This window comes from Pogona vitticeps, chromosome 11 (genome assembly GCF_051106095.1).
Source record: "Pogona vitticeps strain Pit_001003342236 chromosome 11, PviZW2.1, whole genome shotgun sequence".
Lineage (NCBI taxonomy): Eukaryota > Metazoa > Chordata > Lepidosauria > Squamata > Agamidae > Pogona > Pogona vitticeps.
The window spans coordinates 23,232,831-23,250,802 of NC_135793.1; the positions used below are offsets into that span (position 1 = coordinate 23,232,831).

General features: G+C 44.8%; 1 protein-coding gene across 8 annotated transcripts in view; it reads left to right on the top strand.

The window, feature by feature from the left end:
- Nucleotides 1-17,425, top strand: part of FGF13 (fibroblast growth factor 13) — a 160,007-nt gene extending 142,582 nt beyond the window's left edge. For all 8 annotated transcript variants that reach the window (XM_078380571.1, XM_078380573.1, XM_078380570.1 and 5 more), the window contains 2 exons: nt 12,959-13,157; nt 14,925-17,425. In XM_078380571.1, the coding sequence (XP_078236697.1) occupies nt 12,959-13,157; nt 14,925-15,061 (336 nt within the window). In that variant the 3' untranslated portion in view covers nt 15,062-17,425. The remainder of the gene's footprint in view (nt 1-12,958; nt 13,158-14,924) is intronic.
- Nucleotides 17,426-17,972: the final 547 nt, after the last annotated feature.

The window sequence follows — 17,972 nt, forward strand, 5'->3', positions numbered from 1 at the left end:
AAATAACAAATTCCAGCTTTTCCGGTGGCTTTAAACTGTATTTAAAATAAAATAAAGAGATTTCATAACGATGATATTTCTGACAATGGCAGCCCTTCGGAATGACATTTTTTGTCAAAGTTAAGCATGCAAATGAGCCAGGTGATGATTAAAGCCGAGGCAAGCTGTGATGCGCAAAGCAAGCTCTGGATAGAAAGCTGATTAACAAATGTGTTGCATGCAGAGATGGGCATGGACGTTTCAGTTTGCAGAAGCCGCAAAGTTGAAAAGTAAGTCGAATTAACTATTGAGGCAGAGAAATGGTTATCTTCCTAGTTATGGTGTTGCATACGGCTTATTGACCTGGATAGTTTCTTTTCTGTGCTGTTTTGGGAGAGTCCTTCAGCTGTCGTGGCTCTCATCGGCTTCATTGGTTTCACAATGTAGGCTAGAGATGAGATAATTCATGCTGAAAGCAAAATATCGATTTGTTGTTGTTGATAAAACGATATTCAGAAGATTCAGTGCTGACGTATCATCTGCTTGGATTGTATGGAAGAAAACTTTGTTCCTATTACAACCTTACACCTCCACTGAATTGTCACCTTTCTATCTGTACCAGCCATCAATGTTGGTTGGTTGGTTGGTTGGTTGGTTGGTTGGTTGGTTGGTTGGTTGGTTGGTTGGTTGGTTGGTTGGTTGGTTGGTTGGTTGGTTGGTTGGTTGGTTGGTTGGTTGGTTGGTTGGTTGGAAAAAAAATAGAACTAGCAAAAAAAAACTTAACTAATCCTAAATTCTACCCCAAAACATAACAAAATTAATGAATGCAATATGTTAGTCTTTATTTGAGAGAGATGGTGTTTAATAATTTACCTAGCACTTTTAAAGTGATTGTTGGGATGTTTAAGCAACTAAAGGTAATGAAGTAATATTTTAGCACATTCTTTCCAATCCCAATCTATAGCCCAGAGCTGTCCCAGCAATCTGGAAAAATTTATTTCTTATGCTACATTTTGCAGGACTTCTTAAGCAACACGGCCCAACTGGCATGAGCCTGCAGGCTAAGATGTTCCAGGAGATGATCGCATCAAAAAGTGAACTTCCTCGTCTCTGGCCATTCCCAAAGGATTTCCAAACCCCTTCAAAAAATTTGTTAGAAAGATGTCAGGTGGCTGAGAAAAGAACTCAGATGGAAAGAATTTGCTTTCTGTTCCAAATCTGTCTCCCACAAAATGCTTTCTCATCTTTCATTTTGTTGTTTCATATTCATACAGCGAGGCACACGGTTTTGCTTCCTGACATTTTTGTCTGGTTTTTCTGTTTTGCAAACTGCTTATGTAGTCAAGCAATCTTAGACCTCCTTTTCTTCCTGGCTATTAATTTCACCGCTTCGTTGGGTGTTATTTCTCATCATGTTCTTTCCTTATGTGAGACATGCTGGTTTCTACCGACAGGAAGGTTTTGTTCTTTGGCCGCGGAAGGAGCCGGTTGTCAGGGGTCACAACCTTGTGTCCCCCTTACTGGCATGTTGTGATGCTCTAAATCAGTGGTCCCAAACTTTGGGTCCCCAGATGTTCTGGCATTAAATCTCCCAGAAGCCTTCACCACTAACTGTGTTGGCCAGGATTTCTGGGAGTTGTAGTCCAAGAACATCTGGGGACCCAAGTTTGGTGTTAACTTGGTGCTGTGGGTTAAACCACGGAAGCCTCTGTGCTGCAAGTTCAGAAGACCTGCAGTCGTAAGATCGAATCCACGCGACGGAGGGAGCTCCCGTCGCTTGTCCCAGCTCCCACCAACCTAGTAGTTCGAAAGCATGCAAAATGCAAAAAATGCAATTAAATAAATACGTACCACCATGGTGGGAAGGTAAATAGCATTCTGTGTCTAATCACACTGGCCACATGACCACGGAGGATTGTCTGCGGGCAAAACGCTAGCTCTATGGGTTGGAAACGGAGATGAGCACCACCTCCTAGAGTCGGACACAACTGGACAAATTGTCAAGGGGAACCTCTACCTTACTCCAACGTCACCCTCCTGGTCTGCCTCCTGAGTCACAGAGGCTAAAAGCTTCTGTTCTTGTGCTGTTTTGGGCCACTTTGGAGGCTAGGCCAAAAAGGAATTGTGGAATAAGTCATTTGTATCGTATTATGATTTTTAAAAAGAGGTCGCTTTTTTTCCCCAAAAGGGAAACTGTGAGGTTTTCAGGTGTAATCTTTAAGGAGATTTTAGCAGGCCAGAGGGGTTGAATAAACAAGTTGTACATTATTTAGATCGGTATCTGTCGCAATCTTGCCAGCCACTGTGGCTTTCTCCCTTTTGAAGGCTTAATTACCTGTTGGCCCATTTTTCAAAGGCTTTCCTCCATCCCTTCTGCTATCTTTCATCTTTTCCCCTTCTTCTCGCAAATATTCCTTTCATGGCTGTCAGCGCAGACTTTTGCCACAACAAATCTTTATCTTTTCTCATATGAGACTGAACTCGAATGCTCAGATATTGGGAGATGGGTGGGGTGGGGAGCAGAGTCTCTTCACAATTTCTCCCTCATTCTTTTCCCAGTGTTGGCTTCCGTTTGTTGCAAAGTTTGAAATTTTGGTGAAATGCCTCTAACTGCATAACAGAAGTACAGGATTCACAGGGCAGAATTAGCTTCAAGTACCCTGCAGAGTCCTTCCCCCTTTCTCATTAACTGGCACTTAATACTCTCAGTAACTCGCTCTCAGACATTTGTAAGGAGGGAATTTTTTTAAAAAAAATTACGTACAATTTTGAAAAGATTAAACAGTAAACCGACAAACATGGCTGCTTTCAGCAAGACTTAAACTCACTGACTGCTCTCAATAGACTCTAGAGAAGGGAAAAAGACACTGAGCAAAGAGGCGGGGCTCTTTTCGCATTCAAAGGTAGCAATTGGTTACTGCTGGATAGATTGACAGTCACTCCCACCCAGAAACGTGCCTTCCAGTCACTCAAAGTACAGGCAGCATGCAAGGTTGTGAAAACTCCAATGGTGAAAGCTGGGGGAAAATCTCCCACTTGTGAGAAGTGTGGCTGCTGATCAGAAGTGCAATCCTAACCATCCAAGATGACTGAGGGCTAGTGGAGTTCATGCTAGGCCAGCAGAAGCTCTGTTGAATATAAATCTCTCCCAACCCAAGGATGTGGGCAATTACTTGATTTTGTTCCTGCACAGTGACTAGGTCTCTGTTCTGTGCGGGGGTTGGACCTGTCATGATTTGACTTCCCTTCCCTGGCACCTTCTGGAGATGGTGGCCTACAAACCCCCCTCAACTCCAACCAGCCTGAGCATTGGGGTGATATAGTGTTGAGTTCTGACCCATGTAGAGGGTGCCGGCTTGATGGCCATGGGTGACCATTTTCCAGAGGGTCGGGCGAAGGTTTTTCTACTACATCTCTGGCTACCTGATCCTCGGCGAATGGTTGGAGGTTCAGGACAGATCAAAAGCACCAGTCCTTCCCATGGCATCCATTTAAAGCTCTGCACATGCTATGGTGATTACAGGACAACTTGAAAGAGAGATTAAAGAAATTTTGAGATTAAAAGATCAATTAATTGGAAAAACCATGCACTAAAACTTTGGACCTTCTGCATATAAAGGGCACTTTCCAGTGTACACAGGTGGCTCTAGTTTCACACAGAGTGTGAGTCTGCACTGGGTTTTAGTCCCACCCTGGCCACAGATTTCCAAAATATTGAAACCTACGCCTCAAACCAGGGATGGCGACTAGCCACTTGCGACTCGTTATCAGGTCCGACTGACGTTGCATTGGTGACACAACTTGGAATCAATTCAGTACTCTGACCCATTTTTAAGAGTTGTGTTTTCAAGTCTCAATACAGGGAGAAGCTCTTTTTTTTGGGGGGGGAACCACCTCCCCAAGCCTCAGGACAGAGGAGGAAGGTAGGAGGACCTGGAGAGGGCGGTGAGGGCAATGGGAGGGTGCGCAGGTGAGCAGAGGAATGGAGGAGGAGGAGGAGGAGGAGGAGGAGGAGGAGGAGGAGGAGGAAGGGCGGTCAGGTGAAGCCAAGTGGAGGGTCCCTCATTGGAAGGGAGTTGCTATAAAAAGAGGAGCCCACAGTCTAGTAGGGCAGGAGGAAGAGGAAACCACCTCAGGCAAGGCTAGGGAGACATAGTCTGGGGACTACAACTCCCAGAGTTCCCCAGGTAGGGACTTGAGACTCAGACTTGAGACTTGGACTCAAAGACTTGGATCTGGAGTTGGACTCAGGCCCAAAGACCTGCAAACATCCCTACCTAAAACAGGTCCAGCACCTGGAAAGATTCTGCCAGCAGAAGCCTCTGCTGATGTTTTCTGACGCTGAGCTATGATCTGTAGGCATGGGATGTGCAGATTGCTTTCGTTGTAGCGACCAGAATTCAGCAAGAATTCCCCCAGTGAAAATTCTGGTAGTTTTAGTAGAAAGAAAGAAAGAAAGAAAGAAAGAAAGAAAGAAAGAAAGAAAGAAAGAAAGAAAGAAAGAAAGAAAGAACGAACGAACGAACGAACGAACGAACGAACGAACGAACGAACGAAATCCAAGTTCTCAGAGTGGTTTGAAGATCTTCACAAAGACCATGAAAACACAGAGGACAACATGGGTGAGACTTTTCAAGCTTTTGGGCTACCTGTATTTTTGGTGGATTTTTTTTTTCTAAAACTACTGGAATTTGGGCTGGGGGGAAATCCTGCTGAATTCTGGTAGCTGTCATGAAAAACAAAAATTAAGGATCTATCAGCTCGGTTTGCTGATTGAAAAACCTACAGTATATGGCCGCAGGCCCCACTTTTTAAAGTGTGACAGCCGCCCCACATCCTCCTGATCCTTGAGGGTTTTTTCCATCCAAATTATCTCCTCTGACTGACTCCGCTCAGCCCTCGCAACCCACTCATCCGCTGCGCGCGCCTTATCAAAGGGGAGAGCCAATTACCCCAGCACGAATGTTCCAAGCTAGTGAATTTTAAGCGAGCGATGCTGCCAGCCTACCGAGTTGAAAAGCGCCTTTTCAGGAACGGAGTTGAGATTTGCATTTGGTTTGTGGTCCTTCGGTCCCAAATTAGAAGCTGGAACATCAGCTTCTCCTCTATGGAGGCCTACGGTTGAGAAAGCCAGTCTCGCCGGCCTCCGCAGGGGAGGGCAGCTGTTGTCTTCCAACAGCTGTAGACCTGGAAGGGCTCTCGGGATCATCTAGTCCAGCCCCTGTCAAGGAGGCATAAGTGGGGAATCAACCTCCCAAACTCCGGATCCCTCAACGTAGTGCCTCTAGTTATGCTGAGCTATATAGCTCCCACCTTGCACAGCCAATGTGGTCCATGGAGACAGGAGCGATAGGAGCTATGGACCATGATTCCTGAGGAATGGCGTACATACCAATGACAGGATATAGAACTAATCCAGGAAGGAGACCGGACTTTTAGGACTGTTATTACGAATTCCCTCTTTGGCTGTTGCTTTGCCCTGCAATAGGGATAAGACCTTTGCTACTGTTGCAGAGTTTTGAAATTTCCGGTTAGCTTTGTCTAGCTGTCCAGCAGAAGTGCAAGGAATCCCAGAGCAGACAAGCTTTTTCTCATCATCTGGCACTTACAGTCTCCTTAGCTCACTCTGAGACAGGTAAAAGAATAAAAGGTCTCAGGACTTACAGGTCAAACAGCAAACGGACAACATCACTGCCTGTTTCAATAGACTTCAACAGACTCACTGACTGCTTCCAACAGAGAAAAGAAAGGGGGAAAGCACAGAGGAGAAAGGTGGGGCTCTCTTTGAATTCAGAGCCAGGGAAGGAACGCTTGGTGAGTAGTGGATAGATTGATAGTCATCATAGCCCAAAAAGATCCCTCCCGGCCAAAACTACTAAAAGCAGCATGCGAGGTTGCAAAAACTTCCAGCAGCTACTGGAATAACTCCATCAGATCATATATCCCACCACAACCTCTTGGCAGGGTAACCAACTAGAAGGGAGTGACCTGTGCTCAGACTCATTCTTCTCCAGTCCTTCATCTTCTCCTGGTCTATCCTGATTTCATGTGATGAAAATACTTAACCATTAGGATAGCAGCACCCCAGGCATCAAAATTGCTAGTTGCAGCTCTGCTCGTACCCACTTTGAGCGCTCTGTATTTCTCTTTAGTCCCCTGTTTCCCCTTTCCAACAACTTAGCATGAAACGTAAATGATGGCGCCATGTAGGGTGGCCGTATATGTTGCATACGAAAGCGATGTTCTGGAAAATGAAACTTTTCCATGTGAGGTCTTCAGAGAAGAAGGAGACACCCCTCCCAACCAGTATCCTGTCCCTTTTAAGGTATAGCCTGTAAAAGTTCCTTTTATTTATTTATTTATTTATTTATTTATTTATTTATTCATTCATTCATTCATTCATTCATTCATTCATTCATTCATTCATTCATTTAATGATAGCTTCCCAGATTCCCTGTATTAGACGCCCATTTCATTCTGGAGGGGGGGAAGGGTCTCCTTATCCATAATCTTTTGCCCTGCCCAATATTGCAAACTAGCAATCAGCCAGACTTGCACCATCCTTTCATTCCAACGGAGCGAGCCGTTCCTGTTTTAAGCTTTGTGATTCACCACCCAGCAGCGCTCTGATTAATAACTCCTTGATGAGCTTCGGGATATGGTCTACCTAAATGAACCTCCCACGTTTTTAAAAAATTCCCTCTCTTTATTTTTTAACACTAGGGAAAGGAGAAAGACAGAGGGATTCCCCTGGCCCTTTCATTTTTAACAAATGAAGCCAGAAACTTGGCTAAAAGCTCAAAAAGAGGGCTTGAATGGAAGGGCTTCCTCTAAAGACCTAATAGCCAGAGTGGGCGATAAAAGAATTTCAGAGCTGCCTGAACTCTAGAGCTGCTATTATTGCTTTTCTTTTTCTTTCTCGCAAACCATGGGGGCCAATTACGACATCAGGACTCCTCCACTCACTTTTCCAAAAAGCATCGCCTGAACAAATGACTAATTACGGGTATGTCGCCGAAATGCATACTCACCTGTCACAGCAAGAATGGTCTGGGTAACCACCAGGAAAGTAGTGAGGCAGTCTGAAGGTCAAACTGTCGTTATTATGTCAGTTCCCAAGAGGAATCCAGAAAAGCAGTTGGCTAGGTTGTGTTGCAGAGTTTTGAATTCCTGGTAAAATTCTCTTTTTTGTGACACAGCAGGAGAATAGCTTCAAGTTCCCCAGAGTCCACCCCTTTCCCATTAACTGGCACTTAAAGTCTCAACAACTCACACTGAGACAGTTGTAGGAATAAAAACATTTATTTACATGCAGTTGCTTGAAAGTACAATCTTGTGCATACTGCTTTCTTTACTACACACATACTAGCGACCAACCAAAGAGATCGAGAGCAACAAACAACTGCCGAAAACTGATGAAAGGGATAGAACACTCAGCAGAGAGACAGGACTGTCGTTGAACTCAAAAGCTGGAAGGAATGATTGATTAGTGCTGGATAGAAAGACAATGACCCCAGTCCAGAAAAATCCCTCCCAGTCACTCACACAAACAAACAAATCCAAAAGTGTCACGACAGCCTTAAGATGTGCAGGTTGGTTATGAATGCCACTGTGTAGCAGTTAGAATGTGGCAGGAAATCTGAGTTCAAATCCTGACTCAGCCATGAAACCTGTCGGTGGCTGGGCTAGTCAGTCTCCCAGGCTAACCTACTTCACAGGCATAGTTTTAGAAAAGGTAGCTGGTCAGTGCTAGCATATCAGGCCAAAACAAAAGAAAAATAGAAAATAAAGAAGAGACAAATGTTGTGGCATTTTTATTAAAATGTGAGCTTCCTGGATCAAGTCCACTTCCTCAGAGCCAGATGATGCTCTGGGACTCACTTCTGCTCAGTTACATGTGGCTTCATTTGGCCATTGTATTCATTATTCTTCAGTACAGAAGAGCACAAACTGCGGGTTCATGCTGGTTTGTTTAAAGCCCTGCCTCCTCTGGCAGGCAGCTCCTTGGAGGAAGCAGCCTGCCTTCCCTGCCCCGCCTCCTCCAAGCACTGCCTCTGATTGGGAGCCTCCCAGAGGAGGTGGGGCTTTGAAATGTCCAACATTTGTTTGGTTGATAAATAAACCGGCACGAACTGGCGAACGACGGTTCGTGCTCATCTCTGTTCTTAACCGTTACTTTCTAAGCTCTGATCTGAGAGAACATGGATGGGATTACGTGGCAAGAGTCTTAAAGGCTGAAAACCGTGGTTGGCACACCTGATCTTGGCTATCTTTTGGAGCTTCAGCAGGGTTGGGTCTTGGTTAATGTTTGGATGGGTGGTTGATCCACCAGGGAATGTCAGAGATCTCCTGGCAGGACCGGGAAAGGATCCAGCCCGAAAGCATGGCCTTGACCTGGCCCGAGGGAGCTTCCTAGGATCTTAGGTACCTATCCTTGGAAACAGACTGGGAAATGTCCTCTGTCTGATGCATAACCATCTCATGAAAAGAGGAGGCCAGGGCTTCTGGGAGGTAGAGGAGATGGCTGCCCCCTCCATTCACTCCAGGAGACAACGCCTTGAACACTATCCTCATGGGAGCAGGCAATGGCATCTCTGAGTAGCAACCAAGACACTGGTGCTTGTCCTCTGGGGCTCCTTTCATGGGAGAAGTAATTGGAGCAGAACTTCTGCCTCTTCCCTGTCATCTCCCCAGCCTGCTTGAATGGCTTTCAGGTTTCAAATCTATTTGATTATCATTTCTTCCTGTCTGAATGGAGGCGAAGTGGGAGAATGAGACGCACCGCGCTAAGGCAAGACCGATCTGAATACTTTGGCTAATGCAATGTGAAAAGTCTGAAGGAAGTGCACGCTCATGTTGGCTCCCCTTGCCCACACAGACACACACACACACACACACACACACACACACCTGTGCCACACATATGTAGCACTTTTAGGTTCTATGCGGCTATTTGCTTCCTACTGACTCATCTAGCAAGCACGAATTTGCAAAATGCACGTCTTCTTATTCGCATTTGTGTGACAGAAAGCACGAATAATTATAACAACAAAAGGCTGCCATTTGTGCACCTGGGCAGCAGCACGAAAGCAGAAGTTGCTCGATTTACAAAGTTCAAATGCCTCTTTGATTTCAAAGACAGACAAAGATCCAATATATCTGCCTCAGCTGGGTTGGATATCCATAGTGCAGGAGAATCTTCAAAATCCTAAAATAAAATATCGATACAAGAGTATGCAATTCATGAATTCCCTGTATAGATTCACCTCTCCAACATAAACCTATAAAAACTATACCTAAACCAAGTTGTCAAGAACCTTCGTTCTTCAACTGGCAAAAAGCAGCTTCGGCTTTTTCAGCTCTTCTTCTCCTTCTAAATCAAATCTCTTACTCCTAACCCTGCTCTTCCTTAGTCCCATTCCTTTAGGCTGAACCAAGAGTTCATAGGGCTTACATTTACACACAGAGACAGCTCCTACTAGTCCTAACAGAGCAAGAATGGCTTACAATTGGGAGAGGACGATTATACGAAAGCCAAGGAATCAAGGCATTTTGGAAAGGAGAGCCAATACGATGTTCCAGGAAGTCTGGACATTTGGCTGGAGAAATTATCAGATATAATCCAGTCAATTTACAGGTCAAATAAGGGGTGAGCAGGAATGGGATGACAGAACAGTAAGACAGGTTGGAGACTTACTCTTGTTCATTGTTTCGAAAAGTGATGGTCAAAGGACTTCTCTATACCATGGTCCATTTGGGGGGGGGGGAATGGTACTGATGGACTGATGAAATATTGGCAGAACCTTCCCGAATGATGTTTAAGCTTGTGCATTTTGTAAAACATTCAGATGAATAGATCATCAACCAGTGTGGCTTTTTTCATGTCTCTTAAATCACCCATCCATCAACCCAACTGTTCTTCTAGCAGGTGAGGGCAGAAAGGCTAAGCAGGCATGACATGGGGTGGGATCAGGGTGTACCTTTGGAGGGCAGAATTGGGACCAATTATCATTTCATTAGAGGTTCCAACACCCCCTTCTGATTTCTGGACTGTAACTCCCAGAAGCCATGACTTGACTGTGTTTGCTTTAATATCTGGGAGATGTCATCCAAGAACCAGTGAAACCCCACATTTAAGAATCACCCCCTTACAGAAAGAAGCCTTAACGTGTCTCCACTCCTCCTTCATTTCTTCTATCATAGCTATGAGGAGGAGTCCTGCCCAGCAGAGGTCATGGTGAAGGCTTCTGGGCGTTTGAGCCTAAGGACATCTGGGGATCTAAAGTGAGGGAACATGGGCTTACCTGATTTTATGGCCATTTTGCCATGAAGCTTCTTGGATGACCTTGAGCCAGTCGGTGTGTCTCAGTCAAGCCTACCCCGCTGGGTTCTTGTGGTGAAATGAGGATGTGAAGTAGAACCACATGTGCTGGTTCAAAGTTCCAAAGTGGAAAAGGGAGACTGTATCTGTGAAAGCAGGTGTGGGCGGCTGGAGATAGAGTTGGAACAGATTAGACAAATTCCTGGAGGAAAAGCCCATCGCAGGTGGCAAGCCATGATGGGGATGTATCATCTTCAGGCGTCAAAGGAAATACCTCCAAATGCCAGATGCAGGGGAGAGGGGTCAGGAGACAGGTCTCTACTCGCCTCTCATGGACTCCCAGAGGCATCTGGTGGGGCCACGGGGAGATACAGGAAGCTGCACTAGATGGACCCTTAGCCTGACCCAGCAGGGCCCTTCTTACGTTCTTAGAAGCCGTCCCCAGAATGACCCTAACTGGTGCAAACTGATGAATCCAGGGCCACGCAGGCTTTTGGTCAATGCAGATTTGAGTACTGGCCTGAGAGCAACAGCGGGTGCGCAAAGGGATGTATTCCCTGCAAGTGCCCCCCTGTGCGGATGGCACAACATTGCAAGGGGCCATCAGAAGAAATTGCAGGACGACAATGGTATGGCTGGGCTCCTAATTTGATCATTCATCTCTGAATGGAGCAAGCTTTGCTCTCCCTAAACGGCAGCAAATTGCTGCACATAAGCTATAATCACCCACCGCACACTCTCGGGTTCTCTTTTACGGCTCTTAATTGGATGACGCATGCCACGGTTTTCCTCTCGGTTCCCACCAGCTTGCTTCAGCAAGGATGATGCAGAAAGGGAGCTGTTCCTTTGTCGCTTGATCGGAGGGCTACCCATTTTTTGAATTTTGGAAATGAAGGCAACATGCTAATGCATGCATATACATTTGCATGCATGGCTGAGGGTACAAGGTTTTTGACAAGTTGTGCTGCAATGTTCTCTTCAAAACTCAGCATGTGCCAGCAATACAAGTTGTTGCTGTTGCTGCTGCTGTTATAGGCTATAGAGGCTTCACCAGGGATTGTGTGGCCCGTAGACCAGATGCAAATTGCAGGGATTCCCACATCTGGTCCACGAGACTCTTTCATACAGTCTTAGGAGAAACGTGGTCCTAGGGCTTCCCCAGCAGGTTGGTCTGCTCGAAGGCTACCCATGACTGCAAGTGTACTCAGTAAGTGGTTCCACTGTCATATGGATCTTACAAAAAAAAAAATTGGAGGGGGGGGATGCTGTCCCAAATTGACCTCTCCAGTTTTTAACTGATCTCGATCATCTTGATCTGAGAAAGCCCCCAGCCCTTGAATTTATTCCTAGACATCTCTGAGAGACACTGCACTGGGTTGTCCCTCGCTGGAGGTCTGCAAGCCAGAGAATCAATCATCTGATGGAGATGCCATATCTCTGCATTGTCTTCATGATCTGGGGAGTTGGGTTAGACGGCCAGCCAATCTCCAATCAAATTCAACACCATTTAAAAGCCGAGCATTTTGCCCTCCGAGCTTCGCTAAGCTCTCCTTCCACCTGAAATAAAGGCACTCCTTTTCTTTAGAACATGAAGAAGCCTTGAGGAAAACAATGTCGGATTTCACTGCAGTGCCTGGGACACCGTTTGGCTTGTACGGCATTGGTTTCCAGTAGCTATTATGGACTCTCAAGAGCTTCCCACCTGCAGGATACTGATAAAAGGGGTATAAATAAATAATTGCCATGTAATGAGGTAGCCTGTAGATGCTATTTTAACATCAGCCAGTTGGTAAAAGTCCTTTTGATGTGGTGGTACTGTTTTATTTTGCTTTGTGCTGCTTTCATGCCTTGAACGGGTTTTACTCTAGGCACGTCCCATAGCAAATCACAAAATGCCTTGGTTTTCTCATGGGCTTCCTGATTCATTCGTTCATTAAATTTTCATACTGCCCCTCTGACCAATGGCTGCTCCGGGCAGTTCACAACGCCACAAAACCTAGACATAATAGGGCTCCAAACTCAACTAATCAATTCACTAACAGGGACATCAACAAACGAAAAACAGACAAAATAATAAATATATAACGGCTGATACAATCATGTATCTTGGGTTGGCTGATTCTGGAAAGGCTGCCGGAAGAAAAACATTTAAAGGAGTTTCTTAAAAGACATCAAGGAGAGAACCGAGGGGGATTTCTGGGGGTTTTCTGAGGCAGGGGGCAAACCCCAAAAAGGCCCTGTTCCTCTCTCTCTTCCCCCCCCCCCCGGGCGTTCCTCAGGCTTAACCCCCTCGGTCAGCCCACCTGTGAAGAGTGAGTGGGATGGGCAGTCTTACATGCGAGTAGTCATTCTGCCTTCCAAATTGTTCTGATAATCAAATTCTCTCTCGGATCAATATTTCTTCACAGATTTATTTTTTTTTTTTTGTTGACCATGTCCCCTGCTTGAAAAAAAAATTGTCTTCTTCCTGGCACTCGTTCTTTTTAGAGGTTACCGTTTTCTAATCAGAAAGGAGAGGTGAAGTCACGAGGGACCTTTTATCCCTACAGAAGCCAGCAAAATACTGAAGCATTTCTGAATTAGCAGATGTGATGTTTAACCCACACTGATTTTTTTCCCCCTTCCTTCTCTCCCCCTCACAACTGCTTTTCCTTGCAGGAACATTTCACGCCCGAATGCAAATTCAAAGAGTCGGTTTTTGAAAATTATTATGTGACTTACTCGTCCATGATCTACAGACAACAGCAGTCTGGGAGAGGCTGGTATTTAGGTCTTAACAAAGAAGGGGAAATCATGAAAGGAAACCACGTCAAGAAAAACAAGCCTGCCGCACATTTTCTACCGAAACCGTTAAAAGGTAATATTTGGGAGTGGGTGGGTCGTTTTGTAGCTCTCCAAAGCTTTGCCCCAAAGGGCCCTTCCTGGCACTTACAACTGGTTCCAAGCCCTGCTCACATTGCTGCCTTGACATATGATTGTCCTCATATGAAGTTTTTGAAGCTCCGGAAGATCAAATTAGTTTGGGTCCTGAGGCAATTGGTCGTTGGGAGCTAAACCACAGGCCTTGTTGAGATGGCACAAATGCAGCAGCTTTGAAGGAATACATCTCTGGAGGAACAGACTTTTAACCTTAATTACAAAGTTAGTTATTGGCTCTAAGAGAAGACACTAATCCTCATTATTTTTTTAAAAAAAACCTACATATCTCCCTAAAGCTCATAGGTTGGGGTGCCTGGTTCCCATCCCTTTTTCGGTACAACCCTTTGAGGTAGACTAGGCTCAAAGCCAGTTTGCATGGAGAAAGAGAAATGGTATTATACTATACAGTGGTGCCCCGCTTAACGATTACCTCATTAAACGATGAATCCGCTTGACGATGAGGTTTTTGCGATCACTTTTGTGATCACAAAATGATGTTTTAATGGGGAAAATTTGCTTTACGATGATCGGTTCCCTGCTTCGGGAACTGATTTTTCGCTTTACGATGATCAGAAAACAGCTGATCGTTGGGTTTCAAAATGGCCACCCGCTGTGCAAAATGGCTCCCTGCTGTTTTCAGGACGTAGTTTTCGCTGTACAGGCACCAGAAAATGGCCGCCCTATGGAGGATCTTTGCTGGACGATTAGGTATTTAGCCCATTGGAACGCATTAACAGGTTTTTAATGTTTTTCAATTTTTTTTCCTTTTCTGATGACAATTTTGTTCTACAGTGATTTCACTGGAACAGATTAATGTCGTCAAGCGAGGCACCACTGTAATTGCTCCTAGACTGTGGAACTCCCTCCCACAGGAGCCCAGCCTGGGCGCATCTCTTCTATCCTTCTGCAAGCAGGCAAAGAACTTACTTTTCCGGCAGATTTTCCCTTAGTGAATGGCTATCTAATGATGATTTCTTAAAATGGGACTGTTATGTTCCTGTTATTTTTGTTAAAATACGGTTTTTATCTACCAGCTTTAATATTGTATTTGTTCAATTCTACATAAACATTGCAATAATTTATTCACAAGCTCTTACGTATAATTGGAGAACGCTTGTGTTTTAAATTATTTCATGCTTTTCTGATTGTTTACATGTATTTATATTAGATGCCAAATACTTTCTTTTTAAGAGTGGTTTATTTTCTGTTTATGTGTACGGCCTAATAAGGGCTATGAAGCAATAAAATATTCCTATTTGAATTTGTAAAAAAATATATTCTTAGTTTTCAGTGCTTTTATTTAAAAAATAAACTGGAAAACACTTTGAGTCCTTTGTATAAGAAATCTACACATAAAGTGCAATAAATTGCAATAAACTTCATTACTGCAGTTTAACCACTATGCCATGGCCTCATGGTTCAGTGATTAAACCGCAGAACTATAGCCCAAACTCTGCTCACAACCTGGGTTCAATCCCAGGTAGCTGGCTTGAGGTTCGCTCAGCCTTCCATCCTTCTAAGGTTGATAAATTGGGTACCCAGCTTGCTGAAGGCAGGGGCAATGTATATGGCCTGCATAATTGAATCGGCAACTGCCCCAAGAGTGCTTGAAGCACTCTAGGGTGGTGTATAAGCAACACACTTTGCTTTAATTAATTACATTTCTTTTTTTTTCCCATCCCCCGTCCCTTCCGTTTCTCCCCAGTGGCCATGTACAAAGAACCCTCGCTCCACGATCTCACAGAATTTTCACGGTCCGGCAGCGGGACGCCCACAAAAAGCAGAAGCGTCTCTGGGGTCCTGAACGGTGGGAAATCCATGAGCCAGCACGAATCAACGTAACCAGGTTTCGGGGTGCAAAGGGGGAGAGACGTGCGGATGGAACCTTCACCTCCAGGAATCCAGTTGAGAACCTTTCGCCGTTTTCTACCATCCAAGCTGTTCTGTACGAGGGGGCAAAAAAAATAAGTCAAGAAACTGGCATCAGTTGCGTTGTCTGATCAGCCATTTAAGACCTGGTGGCTCAGAAAGGACATACTTTTTAAAAACAAAAGAGAGAGAGATCCCCGTGCAATAGAATACGCTTCTGCAATCTTTTGGGGTTAGCCAGACAAACATAAGTTGTGCCGTAACTTTGCAGAGAAGAAATGGCCCATCTCATTAGCTCTCTCTCTCTCCTTTTCTCTTTAATCTTACTTGCGCTTTGAGAATATGGGGGGGCGGGGATGAAAATACGAGGCAGGAGACATTTCTGCACCACTTACGTAAGTACTGATCTGAATTTGCTTTCCAAGCAAGAGGGAAATCCAGTCAAAGACCACATGTGGGTGTGTTTTTTTTCAGTTTTTGTTTGTTTGTTTGTTATTCCTCTTCTGAGAGAAATTGTACGCTCCGTGTTTTCTATCTAGCCTTAGGAAGGTGAACCAACCAAAATATATACACTCGGTGATTTTCGTTTTTCTCGGCCATCCGTTTTGTACGGGCTTCCTAAGGAAAGCAAGCCTTCCATGTGTTATTCCTTTAATTCAGAATGCAGCAACCTTTTTGATTTATTTTATTAACTCAACGGGTCTCACGGACGCTAAAAGTGGAATAAAACTGAGGAGGGGGCAAGATCAGGATCGGAGCCGAACGTCCGCACGGCGGGCTCCAGAAAAGGATGTTTTTGTGATTTGAAAACGTGCTGAAAAATATATAGCGTTTTTGAATAGATTTGTAGTGTTCTGTTGGAAGTCATTGTGCTGCCCCCCCCAGCCCCTGTCTGTAGGAACCAAGGTGTTATAATGAACCCCTGTCAGTGGAAGATAATGTGATTTTTTAAAATAATAATAATAATAAGGAGAGGACATGATACCATCTCCAATATGTAGACTTTTAATTTCATTCCCCTCTTCTTTCCCTTTCTCATATCTACATTTTGTGTATCGTATTAAAATAACAACAACCCTGTTGTCACGGCTTCTTTTTTCTAAAGACAAAAACTGTGGAATTAAAGGAACTTAACCATTTTTATAAGTGGGGAAAAATCGTATTTGTAAAAAAAAAAAGAAAGAAAGAAAAGAAAAGAAAAAACAAATATGCCATTCTTTAGCTTATGTTATATTTTTCTGGGAGGGAAGCATCACAACATATATATGTACCTAAAGAATATATGCCTGCTGATAGAAAGGGGACATTTCCCCCCCCACATCTTCCCACAGAGAGGAGGTGGTCCTGGGATGCCAGAGAGGGATCATCATGGCAGAAATACAAACCTTGCTGTCCCTAGAGTAGACCCACTGACATCAATAGGATTTCGTTGACTTACCAAGTTAGAAAATGTTACCCTATATATATAATTTGGGGGGGGCTACAGCTCCCAGAATCCCCCAGGTGGTTGGGTCTGTGGGTTATGGGAGTTGTAGTCCCAAGAGTTCCCCTAGCTTTGGTTAGGTATGACTGGTCCCATTTATTTTAGCAAGTCTACTCTGGGAAGATCCAAACTGGTAACCCCAACTCTAGAAGAGCCATTGAGTCCGTGGCTGATGATTGACTCGATACTCTTGTCCACCCCATTGGCTGGAAGGTAACAAGAGTTACGCAGGCTTGGAATAGATGTCAGTTATGAATTGCTGCCATTCAAGCAGCCAGTGTAGACATTTGCGCTTTCCTCCTGACAATCACAGTACTGGCATGTGAGAACAGAAGTAGTGTGGGTCAAGCATGGATGTGATTGTATCCTTTGGGACTACAGGCTGGATTCAGAACATGGGGTTTAGCCCATAGCCTTCCTTTGGGGTGGAGCTACCAGGAGGCAGAACCTCAGCTGATGCTCACTGCCAGCATCCTACTTCTGGGAAGTCCTGGTGGGTGATGCAGAGGAGATACAGCCCAGCTAAAGGATTCCTTTAAAACGGTGCTCTCTGCCTGCGAGAACATTTGGGTGGTGCCCTCGTCCTTCTTTTTTTCTATGACATGAAACAAAAACCTTCCTGTCGGTTCCCATTTCGTTCATCCGATCCGTTGCATGGGAGGAAGATGGAATCATGGCTTGACGAGTTGCATGATCTTGGGATGTTGTGTTTCTGCTTGTTGTCGGCCTCTGCTACGGATCTGTACAAAGCCGACTCGGTTCGACGCGAGCTGTTTCCTGCTGCTTTGTACCAAGGAGATGTTTATTATTTGTTGTATACAACCATGGACTGAATAAACTAGTTTATATGACAATGTACTCCTTTTTTTAGAAGGGAAAAAACACACCCTAAGACACTTAGCAACCGCTTGTGGATTTGTTCAGAATGGGTCAGATCTGACTGGAGAAACCAGGAGGCACACAGTGAGCCTTCTGTGTAGATCGGTGCTTCCTTGACTTGGGTCCCCAGATACAGTCGTGCCCCGCTTTACGATTACCCCGTTTAATGATGAATCCGCTTGACGGTGAGGTTTTGAATCCACTTGACGGCGATCGCAAAACGATGTTTTGAATGGGGTTTTTCCGCTGTGCGATGATCAGTTCCCTGCTTCGGGAACCGATTTTCGCTTTACGACGATCAAAAACAGCTGATGGTCGCGTTTTAAAATGGCCGCCGGCTGTGGAAAATGCCCCCCCCCCGCTATGCTTAGGGACAGATTCCTCGCTGCACGGGAACCAAAAATGGCCGCCCCTATGGAGGATCTTCACTGGACGGTGAGTTTTCAGCCCATTGGAACGTATTGAATGGGTTTCAATGTGTTTCAATGGGTTTTTTCCGTTTCATTTGACAATGTTTTCGCT